General features: G+C 44.2%; 1 protein-coding gene across 2 annotated transcripts in view; it reads right to left on the bottom strand.

The window, feature by feature from the left end:
* The window catches only part of LOC121447136 (FERM, ARHGEF and pleckstrin domain-containing protein 2), a 105,145-nt gene that overhangs the window by 31,132 nt on the left and 56,421 nt on the right, over positions 1 to 17,592 (bottom strand). For both annotated transcript variants that reach the window (XM_041650212.1, XM_041650213.1), the window contains exons 8-13: positions 17,445 to 17,592; positions 12,393 to 12,488; positions 9,368 to 9,531; positions 8,806 to 8,874; positions 7,506 to 7,563; positions 5,122 to 5,380 (exon numbers count right to left, since the gene is read on the bottom strand). In XM_041650212.1, the coding sequence (XP_041506146.1) occupies positions 5,122 to 5,380; positions 7,506 to 7,563; positions 8,806 to 8,874; positions 9,368 to 9,531; positions 12,393 to 12,488; positions 17,445 to 17,592 (794 nt within the window). The remainder of the gene's footprint in view (positions 1 to 5,121; positions 5,381 to 7,505; positions 7,564 to 8,805; positions 8,875 to 9,367; positions 9,532 to 12,392; positions 12,489 to 17,444) is intronic.

The following is a 17,592-nucleotide window of genomic DNA, read 5'->3' on the forward strand; positions in this document are numbered from 1 at the left end:
TATATAAAATACTGAGACTTTGGGATTTTAAATATAAAAATAGACTTGGTAACTAATAAAAATGTATCTAAAGCAGAGTACATTGTTAGAGGTGGACTTAATGGTTAGAATAGATACTGCTTGATGGTGACCTTGTACTGCAGGGGACAGCCACAGTCTTGTTCCCTATAAACACTGACACACTGGTTACTATTATTTACACAGACAGACCTGACCAATGTTACCTTTCTGCATGGACACACTGGCTGTGACAGCTCTCTACCTGGGTTTCCTTTCTACCCATCCTAAAAGTCACGAGGACAGCCTTGACAGGAGCCTATGCCCTTTAAGAAGTTCTGGACATAACTAAGGAAGCCAGCAGACTGAGCACTGGAAAACTCACTCTGAGGAGCTGTTCCAGACCAGGACATGCTGCTCAAGGCTATGAACTCACCTCCCTCAGTCTCTGCATCCTTCCCAGCCACTGGTTACATGGGCCACACCCCCACATTGCAGCCAATGATGACACAGGCAGGCAAACCAAAGAAAGGCTCAGTGCGCTTTCTGGGCTGAGTGGCTTCCCGCCAAATGCAGCTTCTCCCAAGGTGAGAGCGGCACAGTAGCTCAAGAGCAGCGAGGAGAGGAGATCTGTGACAGCTATGGCACCCTGGGCTCTAGGCTGAGCACCTGCCCACTGCGACTCCTTAGGAGGGGAGGTCAGGACAGTGTGAACAGGAACTCAGAAGAAGGCACAGCTGAGGAAGTAGCAACACTCCATTAAAAAAAGCTTGTTTAAAATTTCTCCACATTACGCCAAAAAGTGACCCTGTACTAGTGCCACCCATAGAGTACCTGGGAAGCCAGGCTCGTACCAAAGCTGCCTTACTCCTTGTCCACTGGAGGAACTGGTATCATACCTGGCTGGCCTCCTGGGTGTCAGTCCAGGCTTTGGGACCGGAGGCAGCATCACTCGCCTGGCTTTCCCTACAGGGCACACCCTAAAAATAGGGGATGACTGAAACGTAACAAGCAGACATAGAAAGCAGGCCATGTCTGTCTCCTGACTTGAACAGTCAAACACTAACTGGCTTGTCACTTTTTGAGACAGGATCTCACCATGTAGCCCAGGCTGGCCTTAACTCAAGAGCCTCTTCGCTCCACTTCCAGAATGCTAGGATTGCAGGTGTGTGCCATGCCCAAGCACTCTGAAGATCACTGGGTAATTTAAGTACATTCTCAGCATTGGGTTATAGCAGGGAACTATCATTTTATACGATAATGAGTGTGTAGGCTCATGCAGAGTGTACCTTGTGTTTTAGAAATACTTTCAGAATTCTAAAGAAAGGTATAATAAGCTTCTTTAAAATGCTACAGTCCCAATTGGAAAAGGCAAAGGGCGGCAGTAAACACCTATAATCCCAACACCGAGGAGGCTACAGCAAGAAGATCACAAGCCCAAGGCCTGCCCGGGCAGCTGAGCAAGAGCGTGCCTCAGCATAAACGGTAACAGCAGACTGGGTAGAGCTGGTGGTAGGCAGAACTGCAAAGAGCCCAGGTTCAACACCCAGCACTGCAGACAAACTAGAAGAAAAGAGACAGAGTAGGTGTGCCAAATACCAGCAATGCTGATGCGGGCGGGGACTGAACGGGGAGAACAGGTTTATTATACTTCTTTTGGTTTTGAATATTTTGAAAACATCCCCCATGAAGGAATTATCTACAGAAAGTGAGGTTCCATTAGTAGAAATAAAAAAAAAAAACCAACAAAATTCATTTTATAGGAGGCCTCACAGAAGATGGTGACAACAGACTCTTCACTGTGACTCTCTAAGGGAAGAGTGTGGAAAACTGACTTAGAGGAGGAGGTCCCTGCCTGTCTGAAGGGAACGACCCTTTCCATCATCACTAGCTTTACCATGAAGTAGTCACCCAAGCCTGGTAGTAGAGTCAGCTCTACCCCTCCTATACTTGACCTGCTATGAGGGTGGGCTTGCTTAGAAAACAAATGAGTGTTGAGTTCAACCCTCAGCACCTCAAAAACTGGATGTGTGATAGCAGGTACGCTTGTAATCCCAGTGTTCTAGATGTGGAGGTAGAGGGCCAAGATATCTTTGGCTAGATAGCCTTGGATACAGGGTCTTAGAAAATAAGACCAACCAGCCAGCCAAAAATCACAAATGACAACCTGGCTGCTTCACAGCATTAATGAGTACACTGGGTAAGTGGCAATGAGGGAGCAGGGTCGTCTTCAGCAACCATGCAAATACTAAGGTTCAAGAACAGTTTAAAGATGATACATACTAGTTCTTCCCCAAGCACAAATCCAAGGTTTACTCTGGGAATGAAACACGGGAGAAGACCAGCTTCTGAAGCACTTCTGCTCTAAGCAGCACCCCACCTCTAAGAAAAAAGGGGACAGAATAAACAATAACTAAACACACAGCAAGCACTGATTGACTGGACCAATAGAAGAGACTGCAGCTTACAAGTCTAAGGGAATTACAAAAACGAAAATTACGGCTGGGCAGAGTTTATGTTCCCAGCATTTGTGAGGTTGAGACAAATATATTGCCATGAGTTCAAGGCTAGCTTGGGCTACATGAGTTCTAGGTCAGCCTGGGCTACACAGTAAGCCTTGTCACAGAAACCAAAAGAAAAAAAAAGATACATTTAGCCACAACCACCTTGCTATAATCTGAACAATACAATAAGAAAAGACAGATGCCCACGGTGCCTCAAAGGCCAGCACTATTATTCCATCCTAGCATAGAACCTGAATGGATGGTTAAAGTTCCCAGAGGAGGCTGGAGGTGGATCTCAGTGATGAGACACTTGCCTAGCATGTTCAAGGACCTCAGTTCACACCAGAAAAAAATGATTTCCACAGGACATTTTGAGAAGAAAATGAAACTTTCAATGTGTATTGCACTGCTATATAAGATCACAAAGGACCACCACCAAACCAACCAAATGCACGATAACTCCTAGTCACCTGCGGGCCTGTGGACCAGACACACATAACCGAGTCTGGCCAGGGCAGATTAGGGTCAGCACTTATGAGATCCTGGCTCTCATGTCAGTGGCTTATCCTGTCTGTACCATGAACATCAGTTCTGTCCTTCAGAGTACTTTGGAACAGGGAGTCCTCCACATAACACCAATCAGGTCTACCTCAGCACATGCTCACTGGGCCCTCGCTGCTTTGGGGAAGAGCCATGTCTGCAACAATATCTACTGGAAACAGCTAGCAATGTATAATACAGACTCATGCAACCCAACATCACTCCTAGAGAGAGGATTCAAATTCTAGTACATCTTGAGGCATTTTTTTTTTATGTTCTAATCATTTTAAACAAACAACTGGCTATGCCACTAAAAGAAATGACTCTCCTGCACCAGCTCATGTTATGATCTTCAAAGCTCACTTGTGGATCTGGCTCTGCTTGGCTACAACCGCAGTGCCTACTGCACCTGTACTTAAGATGAACAAAGGGAAGCAAAGCAGCTCACACTTTCACAGTGGCTTTTAGACCAGTACCTCTGCAAACCTGCTCTAAACACAGAATGGCCTTGGTCTCAAGTCTGCAATAAGGAGAGGCTGGTGGCACCAGTGAAGTCCCAGGGCCACCTCTGCATCCAGAAGGCTATAGTCTCCACTGTCCCTCTGGGGTTAGAATGCGGTCAAGGCATCCTGCAGAGATTTTATACACAGCGCTGACTGTACAAACTAAACAAAACCTACATGCTAACTGGTTGTGGGAAGCATGGGTCATTTTAAAAGCAGCACCAAGGGGCATCACACACAATCTATTACAAACGAACAGAATCTGAACCGCATAATATTAAAAATGTATAGCACCAGTTTTTACTTGAATTCAAAGCAGGTGTCAAAAATGCCAATGCTGAAGAGGCCAATTCCTCAGTCACTACAGGGAATGGCTGAAAACGCTCCTCTAGTTTAGAGTCATGTGTAAGTTGAACATCACTTCAAATCAAAGTTTTAACTCCTTGATATTCAAAACCAAATAGTCTACCTGTAATTAGAAACAACCCCTGACTATCTAGCATGAACTCATTCACCTTCTATGTCTGAGGCAAAGGATTCTGATCTCTAACTGTGCCCAGGGGGAGGGGTCTCTTTATAAAGGAGACCCGAGGGTCAAGACGGGTTTTGATCTATCTGCTTTCCTGGAGTGGAAGTCTTTAAATTGGGCTGAAAACTGAAAGGGACTCTCTCCCCACCAGTCTGTGCAAAAGGGTTACTGAAGAAGAGGCTCATGTCCAGGGGCGCCTCAGCCTCCGAGTCCCATGAGTCTGTGTCTGTGCTGCTCGAGTCTTCAGCGGTTGTGGGTGGGTAGCTGAGCTGCTCTAGCTGGTCTATAATGTCAGAGAACTGGAAGGCTGAGCTGGACTCAGAGCGCACTGAGTAGGCTGGGAAGTTGACCATGGAGCTGGCCTCAGACTGATTGGCTGAGCTGGATGTGTGCAGAGAGAGCCCACCATGCAGTGGCATGTTGTTGAGGGAGCTGTTATCAGACTGGTTGTTCCTAAGTGAGCTAGTTTCGGAAGGACTCAACAGGCTCTGCATCAGGCTAGCCTGTGCCTTCACCTCAAACAGCTCTGAGGTGTCTGAGGGATGGACATTGCCATTGAAGTCACTTCCTTCCCCAAATTCAAAATCATCTTCTACACTCATATCCACTGCCTCAGTGGAGTATCTATCTGGGCTGGACTGGGCCGACGCTGGGTGCTGGAAGGAATCCAGACCACACAAGGCAGGGGACCCAGCGGACTGGATGGGTAACAGCGACTTCTGAAGGACTAAAGAACCATACGGGAAAGAAAAGGCCTCGGAGCCTCCAGCAAAGAAGGAGATGTCTGCCGGGTCATCGTCGATGAACTCTTCAGACACCTGCAGCTGTGCGTTTGTCAATGTGAAAACAGGGGGCCCTCTGAGGCCACCCTGGGACTCCCCGCTGGGCAAGAAGGAGCCTGCAGAAAACTCATCCTCGCTACTGTCATTTCTGCCAAGAGCTTTCAGTCCCCTACTGGCCCTCCCTTTGTTTAGGTCTAAAGCATTGAGACTCTGTCCTCTGGGACAGGCAGAACCATGGCTGTTCACAACACCACAAAACCCGGCACCTGGACCAGGCTGGAGCACAGGGGGTCCAGGCAGATGGGCCGACTGCGTGCTGGGGCCTTCGGATGATGATGTTCTGCTGTTCCTCTCTGCTGCTGTGCTCTTGATGGAGGGAGCCTGGGGATCCACAAGGGAGCTGCTGCTGTCCTTCACACTGAGCATACCAGAAGGGGACAGAGAGGAAGCAGGGAGTGCGTAAAAGGAGGCATTTGCTGAAGACAGGGAGGCAGAAGCTCTCAGGCCATCGGTGAATGAGATGCTCTGGGGATCAAAATTAAGAGAAGAAAAGAAAAAAAGGCATAAATAAAATTAAAAAATGCTATTGCAAATTGTAAAGTCAATTGGGTCAACTTCCAACATCTATACATCCTTACAGTTTTCTTAAAAAGGGAAACTGAGCAGATCTGCCCCTTCACCAAGTGAGGATTTGCATTTCGTTTAGAGACAGTCTCACTGTAGTCTTGGCTAGTCTCAGACTCGTGGCAATCTGTCCCCAGGTACTGGGATTATAGATGTGAGCCACGCCTGGCTTAGAGACGCACACTACTGCAAACCGACCTAAGGCCATATGCTTATAAACTCCCTTTAATTCTGTCCCCACTGTTGCAGCATGAAATGTCACAGTGAAGAAGAGAAGCTATCACAGCAAACTAGGTGACAAGCAGACGAGGTTTTGTGGCAGCCCTAGTTCTCCTACATTTATAGGCAGATACAATTGGGTGTTCACATCTCTGTTCAGCTAAAAGTGCCCTCCACTGTGCTGCTGACATCAGATGACAAGGGCACAGTGACAGTCCTGGGCTAGAGTGTTAGAGATTCAGTATCACCTAGGAGGAGATAACACGTGCCAGCCCACTGGTGAGATGGGAGCTGAGAATCACTGACTAGGACGCCACCTTCCAGCATCAAGTGTAAGAGCCCTGGGACATTCTGAAAATGCTATGGTGTCTCTAAGTATGAGTCAGGAGAGGTTTGCAGCAGGCTAGGGAAGGGAAGGAAGCACACCATGGTCCTCTCTACTCCAGGTGCCCTGGCCATGCCCCACTCATGATGTGACATGCAAGGATGCCTCACTTCTCTCCTTGTTAGGCATCATTCTTGTGTGTGTATTACTAAGAGAGAGTCATGCCTTGAAAAAACCCTTAGCTGGGCAGTGGTGGCACACACCTTTAATCCCAGCCCTCAGGAGGCAGAGGCAGGTAAATCTCTGTGAGTTTGAGGCCAGCCTGGTCTACAGAGAGAGTTCTAAGACAGCCAGAGCTACACAAAGAAACCCTGTCAGAGAACTGTATTTCTGGAGCAATATGTCCATAAGCAAGATCATTAGGTATCTACACACGGTAGCATGAGACACAAGCAAGTGCTGTCCCAGGAGGCCCATAACCAGCCTTGTAGAGAAACACAGCTGGCCACAGTTTAAAAGGAATCTATTTCTAATGGCTACCATAGTGCCTGCTTTTAGTTTAGTTTTGTTTTGTTTGCGGCAGTGTATTCTATGTAGCCTAGGCTGGCTTTGAACTCATAAGCCTCCTGCTTCAGTGCTGAAATTATACGTGTCGTTCATCATGCCTGCCACATTGCCTTTTCTTAATCATTCAACCACATTTCTTTATTTTCTGTGGTTTTTAAAATAATCTAACGAAAGCTTAAATGTAATTTTTAGGATATTTAACATCTAAAATTTAATTAAAAGATGGGGACTCTAAACATTAAGCTATAGGGTTCAAAAGAAGCTCTCGGAACCTGTGCTCGGAATAAATGATAGACTCTCAATAAACATGGGCAACTACCGCTCAGAATGAAATCACAGTAGCACAAGGAAATAAATAATGGTACCCGAAAGCAGGACTGGTCATACAATCATGCGTGAGTGTGGGGGTTGATATAAAAATGATAAAAGACTTGTTCTGAGGGAGACCTGGAACACAGATTAGTGGCATATGGCTCAGCATAGAGCCATGGAGCGGCTGATGTCTCATTGGGGACATCCCTGCCAAGTGTTCTTCCAGGAGGAACCTGCACATCTCTGTGTATCTCTGCTTTAATACAGCTGTAATCAGACCAGGCACACACAGATGAAAAGCTGTTGAGTGTCAGCGGCAGGGATGTCTCTGTGCTCCATCTTCTTACAGAAGTCCACCACCCGGAGAGTCTACTGTGTATTTAGGAAGTCACCTGCACAGCTGGCACTGGTTTAGGTTTCCTAGCACACTGCACAGGGCTATGATTCGCAGGGCAGAGCTCACGGCTGTCTCATCACCCGGGATTCACTCTGAAGTCAGAGTGTGCATTAAGTCACGTGAGCCTTCTCACAACACTGAAGATGATAATCTACAAGAGCATACCCTCGCAGTTAATACTGCTATGGTTTCAACCAAAGACTGACCTGTTTAGGCAGATCGACAGTCAGAGCGTGAAGGGACGTCCGAGTCTTACTGTGCCGTCTGTAAAACAGAGAATATGCTGTGAGGCTCACACCCTCATCTCCTCATCTGCCATTATCCTTCCCACCATGTGTTTCTAGATCGCATGTCTGTACTGTATCCATGAAGAAAGCTCACATAAGAATACGACCAAGACAGGGTGGCAAGCTAGAAACTGGCAGAATAAAAGGAGTCAGTAAGTAAAATTAAAGAAGAAACTCAAAGGGGACAAAATTATATATGCATACTTATGAAAACTTTCCACAGGCGTTTTGAGGTTGCTTACCATACTATCAAAGTTAGTGTTAGCTGCCAACATGACAGGATCTGGGATCACTTAGGGGGACAAGCCTCTGAGGTCAGTTAGCTCTGGGATATGCCTTGAGAAGTATGCTGATAATGTTAACTTCCCACTGTGAATGGCCTTCCTCGCTGGGAGAGGATCTACTCTTTAGAAGGAGTGAGCTGAGCAAAGCCATCCCGCATCCTCCTCCTGGCTGTGGCACCACTGTCACCAAGTGCTTTGAGCCTGCTGCTTCCATCTCTCCACTATAACCGACTGCCACCTGGAACTGAGAACCAGAACAAGCCCCTCCTCCCTCCCTTACTCCTGTCCAGTGTTTATCACAGTGACCGGAGAAGGAACTAAGACACCACAGGGAAATGTCATAAACAAAATGAGCTATGCAGTTTACAAACTATAAATTCATACTAAGTATGAATGCAATTATCTCCATGAAGACATTACAAACCTTATTAAATTCTTTAAAAAGAATCAAAAACAAAAACAAAACAAAAAAACCTGCATTTAAATACATGTTTATACCTTTAAAATGCCATTTATCCAAGTAAATATTTAAAATAACCTGAACATGACCTTTAATCCTAGCACTCAGGAAAACATAATCAGTAGGATTTCTGTGAGTTCCAGGCCAGCCCAGGCTACATGAGTTCCAGGACAGCCAAGGCTACACAGCGAGACCCTATTTCTTAAAGGAGAGAAAGGGCTAGAGAGAAGGCTCAGTGGTTAAGAGCACTGGCTACTCTTCCAGAGGACATGGGTTCAAGTCCAAGCATCCACCTGGCAGCTTGCAACCATCTACAATTCTAGCCCCGGGGGTCTGGCACCCTCTTCTGGCCTCTGAAAGCCTGGAGGCATGTGATGCACAGTCATGAAAGCAAGCAAAACACCCACACACATAACATATTTGAAAATAGCAAATTTAAAAACATAGACTTTATATGATAAACACTACAGTTTACCTTTCATATGGAATTCTCTTCATCCCACCGTCTTTGACATAATCTACTAGTTGTTTCTGAGTTCTTCCACTACAAATAAAGGCTCAGTTAAAAACAAAACAGTAATTCACAGTATTAATCTTTACAGTTAAGAGCAGAAGACTGTCCATCCTCTCCCAGACACATGTATAAATAACTCAAAATTATACTCTATAATAAGCACAGAGAATTTTATAGGCAGTTTTTAAGTCTATTCTCTCATACTTTTTGTTTTGTTTTGTTTTTTTGCAACAGGGTTTCTCTGTGTAGCTTTGGAGCCTGTCCTGGAACTCACTCTGTAGCCCAGGTTGGCCTTGACATCACAGAGATCCGCCTGCCTCTGCCTCCAGAGTGCTGGGATTAAAGGCGTGCGCCACCACCACGTGGCTCCTATTTTCTCATACTTTTAATATTTGATTTTTCTCTATGTATTGTCCTTCACAAAACTACTCCTAGATGCAATTATCTGCCCAGCCTACGACACCTCCCTCTCACCTCCCTCTCCCCAACAGTCAGCTGTACCTACAGCTGAGGTTGGCCCTACCTGTATCTGAAGGAGGAGCCCCGGCTGAAGAAGACAGCTTTTGCCTTTGGTTTAGGCTGGTCAGAAAGCCTAAAAAAGGTATGGTACTCCACACATATCTTCCAGAAGTTCTTACATTCATCTCTGCTACCCAACAAGAATTCTAATGTGTCCTGGTAGGGTCCCTAAAAATAACATTCAAAGGTTCAAGAAGCAAACACAACAATAAAGTTCTGGAGAACAGAAAGCAGATCCTATCACAGGTAGTTTCAAAATTAAAAATTAGAGCCAGGCATGGTGGCACGTGCCTTTGATAACTACAAGTCACAGTTTTAAGGCTCACATATACCAACATGAAGAAACCATTGCTGTCTGACTCTTTGATTTCTTTAGGTGCCTAGAAATGAAATTCTGAGCTATTAGACCACATACATTTTTAATCTAATGATATATATTACCAAATCACTTTATACAACTGTTAATACTTCAATCCTTCTACTTAGTCTTAGAAACTAGGTGGCTGGGCGGTGGTGGTGCACACCTTTAGTCCCAGCACTTGGGAGGCAATGGCAAGCGGATCTCTTTGAGTTTAAGGTCAGCCTAGTCTCAAAGCAAGTTCCAGAACAGTCAGAGCTGTTTACACAGAGAAACTCTATCTTGAACCCCCCTCAAAAAAAGAAAGAAAAAGAAAAAGAAAAAAAAATCTATGTGTTTAGGAATTTAAATGCAACTTTCTTAAAAAAAAACAAAACCCAAAAAAGGTTGTTTAGGTATTTAAATGTAACTTTAAAACATGCCATTCCAATAGTTACTTTTGTAAACTGAGCAGTGTAGCAAGCTTTCTTTTGGGTTACCAACTAGCTCCCAAATCACGGCACAGAGATTTATTATTAGTTATGACTGCACAGCCTTATCTTATGATTGTCCCACTAGCTCTTATAACTTAAATTAGCCTGTTTGTCTCATCTACGTTTTGCCTTGGGGCTTTTTTTAACCTTCTTTCATTCCGTATGTCCTACTCTGTGTCTGGCTGGTGGCTGCCTGACTAGCCTTGGACATCTCTCTTTCTCCTTCATTCTCTTTTTTGTTCTCTGCTTTCCTCTTACTTATTCTCTCTGCCTGCCTGCCTGCCCTGTCTATCCCTCTATTGCCTAGCTATTGGCTGATCAGCTTTTTATTAGACTAATCAGGTGCCTCTGGCAGGTAAGGTGAAACAGCAACACACCTTTACATAATTATACAAATACAGCATAAACAAAAGCAACACACTTGTACATAATTAAACAATGCAGCAGGAACAACTTTGTAACTTTTACAGTTAAAGCAATATTTCACAACACAGCAATATTTCTATTCTACCTTTCCAGAATAACTCTAAACACATTTTACTCAGAGAAAAGGGAAGCCTTTGGTTTGCATCTTTTTATCCATAGAGAGCAGAGTACTATTTAAATAACAAACAGCTGAACACCTTTCTTTTGACTGGGTCTGTGGCGTGGGGATATAACCAAAGCACTTAGGAGTCTGTGGCAGGTAGTCTGGGGCACACTGTCTTATAAAACCCCAAACCAAACCAAATAACAACAAAAACAACCAAAGAGCCAAGCAAACACAAAGACACATGCAGACACACAGATACATGCTCCAAGTCTCTACTGAAACCAGTGCTGCCCCATACTGCACATGAACATGGACAAAAGCCCCGTGTGTTTCTCAGAGGTTTAGACAGAGACACCCTTCTGACTGGGTCAAGGCCCAGATGCTGCTGGGACAGGAAACACCCTGAACCCCACCCAGGTTGCATCTCCAGCTTCAGTCATGCAGTCTACTGGTTTCTAACTTCCTTTGGACAAAGAAGATACATTTGAAAACTTAACTACTTGAAGTATTGAATTTTCCCAATGATCACATAACACACACAGATAGTTCCCCTTTCTATTTCTAATCATTCAATGAAATTGTGGTTATTAGCTTGCCAGCTGTTATTGACTGAAATCTCTGGGAGGAAAAGGGGGAAGGGTGTTTTTTGTTTTTCTAGACTAGATCTTGCTATGTAAAACAGGCCAGTCTCAAACTTTATAATTCTCCTTTCCCAGCTCCTGAGTGTTGGGATTAAAAGGAGTTCCTTTGTTTTTGTTTTCTTTTGTTTTTTTTTTTCAAGACAAGGTTTCTCTGTAGATCTGGAACTAACTCTTGTAGACCAGGCTGGCCTCGAACTCACAGAGATCCACCTGCCTCTGCCTCCTGAGTGCTGGGATTAAAGACATGCGCCACCACCACCTGGATTAAAAGGAGTTCTTATTATTTTTTGATAATCAAGGATTATTCAACCAGACCAAGTAAGGGATCAAGTTTTGGGGATTATTTATTTAATGTGTCTGTGTATGTACCTGCTTGTATGCCTGTGGACCATGTGTGTGGATCATGTGTGGACATGCCTGTGGAGGTCAGAAAAAGGGTTGGACCCCCTCAAACTGGAACTACAGACAGTAGTGAGGCCCGATGTGGTTGCTGGGAACTGTGCCTGGTCCTTTGCAAGTGCAGTGAGTGCTCTTAACTGCTGAGCCATCTCTCTGGTCCCCAAGATCATTAAAAGCACCTGGGAAGACAGGGAGGCCCCTTAGCTCTGTCTAGCAGAAGTCCTCACTGTACATTGCTGATGGGCTCAAATTACTCTCAACATGTCTTCCTAGGCCAAAAATAAACTGGAAACCGTCAAGGTAGGACCTGATAAGTTCCCTAGAGGGGCAATGTGGGCATGCTAGGCACTCATCCCCATTTTGACTCTAATCCCAAGTCCCGACTTTAAATTATTAAATACCTGATCCTGAAATGATTTATAAAGTAGGGTTTTTGGAGACAGGGTTTCTAGCCCAGGCTGGGCTCCAATTTCCTAAGTAGCCAGTGACCTTGAACTTCTGATCTTCCTGCCTCTGACATTACACATGTGTTTCCCCAATTTTATTTCAAAATGCTTAAAAAAACTTTTAATAATCTGTAGGATTAAATTGCCTAATAATATTGAAAGTTCTAAGATAATACTCACATGGACCTCTGGGTGGAGTTTGATGAGAAACCTTTTCCTCTTGAAGCTTAGCTTCCGGACCTTGGACCAGTTGAAAGTGTTGATTTTGGTGGTTCCCTGAAACGTCAGAGACAGACACACATATAACTTCTACTGTAAGCACACACACCTTTTCCACAGAGAGCAGGCTCTGCTGAAGCCACATCCTTGATAAGCAGCAGAGCGGACCAAGTGCACATCCCCATTTCTCCTAGAGCAGCTCTGAGCCAAAACGCCAGCACCAAATCTATTATCTGTTTTGTACTGGGGATTTCAGTTTCTTAGATACAGCTTCATTACAAATTTTAAAAAAACACGGTAACACTACACATTTTGAAGTAGTCTTAACAAAAGGAAGTGTCTGGAAGAGGCAGTGGTGTTGACCAGGCTGGTAGGGTTTCTTTCTAGGGAAAGGCAGGAAGATGATCCTAGACTGCACTGTAGTTAAAGAAAACTTCTGGTTTCCACATCTGCTGATGGACAGATGCAAAAACAAATATAGGCATGTGCCCAATGCACACATATGTAGCTTTCAGAGGGCTTAGAAATGACTCCCTAAAAAGCAATGGGCAGACCTGCTGCCCAGATTTTGGATTCTTTAATTTTTTTTTTTTTTAAATTAGGGTCATCAGGTTTGGTAGTAGGGGCCTTTATTAGCTGAGTCATTTTGCAAACCTAATCCTATTTCTAAATTTGTAACTGTTGTTCTACCTTTGTTTTTCTCTACTATTCTGATTTGATTTTAGGGATTGATGTTTACTCTGTGACAGTAACAGACAGACAAGGCTCAGAGCCTGAAGCAGCAATGAGTTCACAGCAAAACCTCCCTCTCGCTCTTGACTGAAGGCCTGTCACTGCAGCCAACTTCTGGAGGACAGTAAAACACCAGTTTAATTTGTACGGAACAGTGTGTGTGTGTATGCACAGGTGCATACATGTCATGGAACAGTGTTGAGGTCAGAGGACAAGTTGTAGAAGTCAGTTCTTTTCTTCTTCCATGTGGGTTCTTGGTGTAAGAGGTCCTTCTGTTTATGTGTTGCTTTCATTGGTTGATGAATAAAGAAACTGCCTTGGTCTTTTGATAGTGGAGAACTTAGGTAGGCGGGGGGGGGGGGGTGCGGGGGGAACAGAACTGAATGCTAGGAGGAAGAAGGGCAGAGTTACAGAAGCCATGGATCCTCCGCCTGAGACAAACGCCGGTTAGAATCTCCGGTAAGCCACAGCCTCATGGCAATACACAGATTAATGGAGATGAGTTAAACTAATATGTAAGAGTTAGCCAATAAGAAGTTAGAGCTAATGGCCAAGCAGTGTTTTAATTAATATAGTTTCTGTGTGGTTATTTTGGCTGTAAGTTAGCTGGGCAGCCAGGACAAACAAGCCGGTCCTCTCCTGCAACAACTGGTGCTCCAACGTGGGCAACTAAATCCACGTAAAACCTGAGAGCTTGAAAAAGAAATTCTAGACAAGAGAGAGAGAGAGAAAGAGAGAGAGAGAGAGAGAGAGAGAGAGAGAGAGAGTTTAACACGGCTTGCAATTTGCTGGTGGCATGCCGCAGCTACTTTGAGGTTTTCCTGACTCAGCAGCAGTAACAGAAAAAAAGCCGCACCAATTTAAAATGCAGCTTCCTGGGATGTGCTGCCGGCTATGAAGCATTCTGATGCCATTGTGGGCCCAGGTGTTTGTGTGTCCACCAGTGTTGGTAGGAAAGTCGCTGAGACCATGCCCATGGCTCAGCCCTCCCCGCTTGGGCAGGCAGCTGGATCAGGTCTACTAGAGTGCACAAGCAGGAGAGCATGGTGGATTCCCACTGCCATGCACAGAGATTTCCAGGCTGCGCAGTGCTCTGCATGGCAGATTTAGCTGTTACTCAGATAAAAAGGGTTTATGTGCTGTACACTCATTCTCGAGGTTGGACTGCTGAGTGCAGCTCCTGCCTGGTGGCCCCAGAGCTAGCACTGGTGGTGCTCCCACTATTTTAAAATTGGAGAGAGGCAGAGCCAGCATCCAGAGTAGCTGCAACCAAGCTGCTTAGCATTTTAAAAGCTCTACAAGACAGCAAAGAATTACAGATAATGCAATAAGGACAGATTCAGACATAAAAAAGAACTTTATATGGGTCACAGTGTTGGATAAATGTACATAGGGTTGGGAGAGAGAAGAAAAAAGAGTATAGAAAGTCATAAAATAAAGTTAATGCTTAAAAAAGGGTAAAGTCTTTAAAGAGACAGTACAGATAGTCATAGATGAAAAGGAGTAAAAAAAAATAAGCCATGTAAAATGGAAAATTCACAGAGTCTGGATTATGTGTATTATTGTATTTTCTTTGAATTTTTTGACTGTGAAGGAGCTAAGTACAGAGAAACATTTCATTGTACAGGCTGCTAAGCTAAACCAGCATATATGTTCTAAAGATATCATTACTTCCAAATTTGAGTCTAAGGATAAACTGCTTTGGAAAAGAGGTTCTTCTTTTTGTTTTCGCAGAAGATGAGAACCTGTGGATTGCCTCCAGGCAAATATGGTTTCATGAACCAAGGCCTCCTGAAAGATTGCCATAAACATCCTCAAAAAATTACTTTGTCCAACTTCTAACTGAAATGACCTAGCATACAAGATACATCATAGAAGACCTGATTAACAGTGCCCCCAGTCAGCAGGATGGACAGAACTGCACCCATAGTCCAAATATTGTCTATAAATGTTTATTTACATTTAAAGGGGGATATGATATAGGTATGAATAATTTGCATTGGTATGGATCTTGGTTTATTGATACAATTTTAAGGTAAATTTTGTTATATGTATATTTCTGCTCTTGATTTAAGGTATTGTGATTATATAGGTTCATTTAAAAAATGTAACGTATAATTAAGAAATATAGGTTAATAGAGAATCTATAATAGTCAAGTTTGTAGTTATATTAGATTTTCTAGATGTATAGAGATATACTTAAGTTAGATAGGTATTCTTCAAATCTTTCAGAGACCTTCAGAATATGGCATTTAAAATGTTTTTAATAACTTAGGACTTTTCATGAAAATGAGACACATCTGCTCCTGGCAGCACCAAGCTATTTCAAGAGGAAGATGGGCATGAAGATACTTCTTATGGAGTTGGTTAGCCATTTGGGCAAGAAACTGCTCTTGCCTAGACTGTTTCATGGTATGCTGTAAAAACTGGACATGTAGAACCTACAGAGAAATGACTGCTGAACTTGCCTAAAGGTGAGATGATCCTTTGGGGTTCCTGCTTCATGAAAGAGTCTGTGAGACATTCTGCAGGACACAGAAGAAACTGACTGAACTGTCTTTGAAATTTCCTGCTTCATAGGAAAGTCTGCTGGATACTATGTGCCTGTAGGCTGAAGACGGATGCTCCAATGATAGAGAAGAACTTTGGTTGACTGTCCAGGTAGTGAGACATTTCTGTCGATTCTAGAGTTTTGGAAGTTGCTTACAATGCACTTCCAGTTTACTTAGGTAATATTATATCCTTTTGGAGTCTTTGATGGAGTTGGAGAATAGGTGGTTATCATTATAGTTTTCCTCAGTTATGAAAAGATAAAATATGTATAAATATTTTAACTGTAGCTTTACTTGATACATGTTTTGTTATATGTAATTTTACTATGTTAAAGTTAAAGCCTTCCTTTTTGTTTTTTTTTTTTTTCGAGACAGGGTTTCTCTGTGGCTTTGGAGCCTGTCCTGGAACTAGCTCTGTAGACCAGGACTCGAACTCACAGAGATCCGCCTGCCTCTGCCTCCCAAGTGCTGGGATTAAAGGCGTGCGCCACCATCGCCCGGCCTTCCTTTTTGTTTAAACAGAAAAGGGGAAATGGTATAGGAGGTCCTTCTGTTTATATGTTGCTTTCATTTGTTGATGAATAAAGAAACTGCCTTGGCCTTTTGATAGGGCAGAACAGGTTCTGAGGATCAAACTCATGTCATCAGGTTTGGCACCAAGCAAACTCACCCAATGAGCCAGTATGCTGCCATTTTTTTTTTTTTTTTTTTGAGGCTCGCTTTGTTGCCCAGACTGGCCTTGAACTTGTGATCCCAACTCAGCTCCGTGAGAGCTGGGATTACAGTATTAAGGTATCAGTGGTAAATGCACTGTGGTTATGTAAAAGAGCATCTTGTCCATAAGAAATGCATATAAAGGTCTGAAGGGTCAGGATGTATACACTTATTCTCACAAGACACTGTGTGGCAGAAGCCGGGACCGAGTGCTCCACAGTGTTGAGAAAGGATAGACCCAGGTTAGGGACAAAAGGGGTTCTCTGTGCCGCCCTAGTACTCATCTTTCCAGAGAAGCTTCCACACCTGTGCTCTGTTGCAGATACCACCATGAGCACCTTTGGTGCTAGACAATCAGGCTTTTCAAAGAAGCCTCCAATTTCCTGTCAATCTGGCCACTGTTCCTGGGAGCTGACACACGGAGGGACTGTGTCACCTTCTAACTGCAGGTTTCTTATGAGTCTACATTTTCAGGGAGGTGCCTTGATTCTAACCTCTGACACAAACCATGGGGTCTCTTCTTGTGTCTGCCAGCAGGCTGCGACGGCTTGTCATACAGACAAATCAGGCCTTCCTTCTGTTTTCAGGCCCACTGTGTCTAACTCTGAGCTTCTTATCATCAAAACCTCTCGTAGCCAGCAGAGTTCTTACCCCCAGGATGTCCACAGCTCCCCCAACCCCAGAAAAGATCCTGATTCCCAGTTTAGGATCCTAAGGATCACTCTGGTTCAACATCAGAATGAATAACAGAGCACATATTTTGGGCAGTGGTCAGCCCTGGTGGTAGTGGGGATGGTGAGCTCCAGGGCAGTGAGCAGGGTTTTATGTGAGAGAAGGAAAAGAAAGCGATGTTGGCCAGGCTGGCAGGCAGGGTCAGATGATGTGCTAAGTTCCTCTTCCACACATAGCACTCACTCTCATCACAACAAAAAACAAATACACAACAACAAACCATGCGCACTCATTGTGCTCCAGGACTCAGGCCTGCTTTGCCCCTCCCTGTCCTTCCACCTACCTGGAACACAAGGACGCCCATGTGAGAAACTGCCAGGTTAATCTTGGTCCCTTCTCTATCAGAAGCCATGTGAAACCTGATGCCATACATTTCCAATTTTCTTGCAATTTCTAGCACCTGAAAATCTGATTCGGCAGGTGTTTGGCCC

This window comes from Microtus oregoni, unplaced genomic scaffold, assembly GCF_018167655.1.
Source record: "Microtus oregoni isolate MIOR12 unplaced genomic scaffold, Mior012 000004F_ref0000308, whole genome shotgun sequence".
Classification (NCBI taxonomy): Eukaryota; Metazoa; Chordata; class Mammalia; order Rodentia; family Cricetidae; genus Microtus; species Microtus oregoni.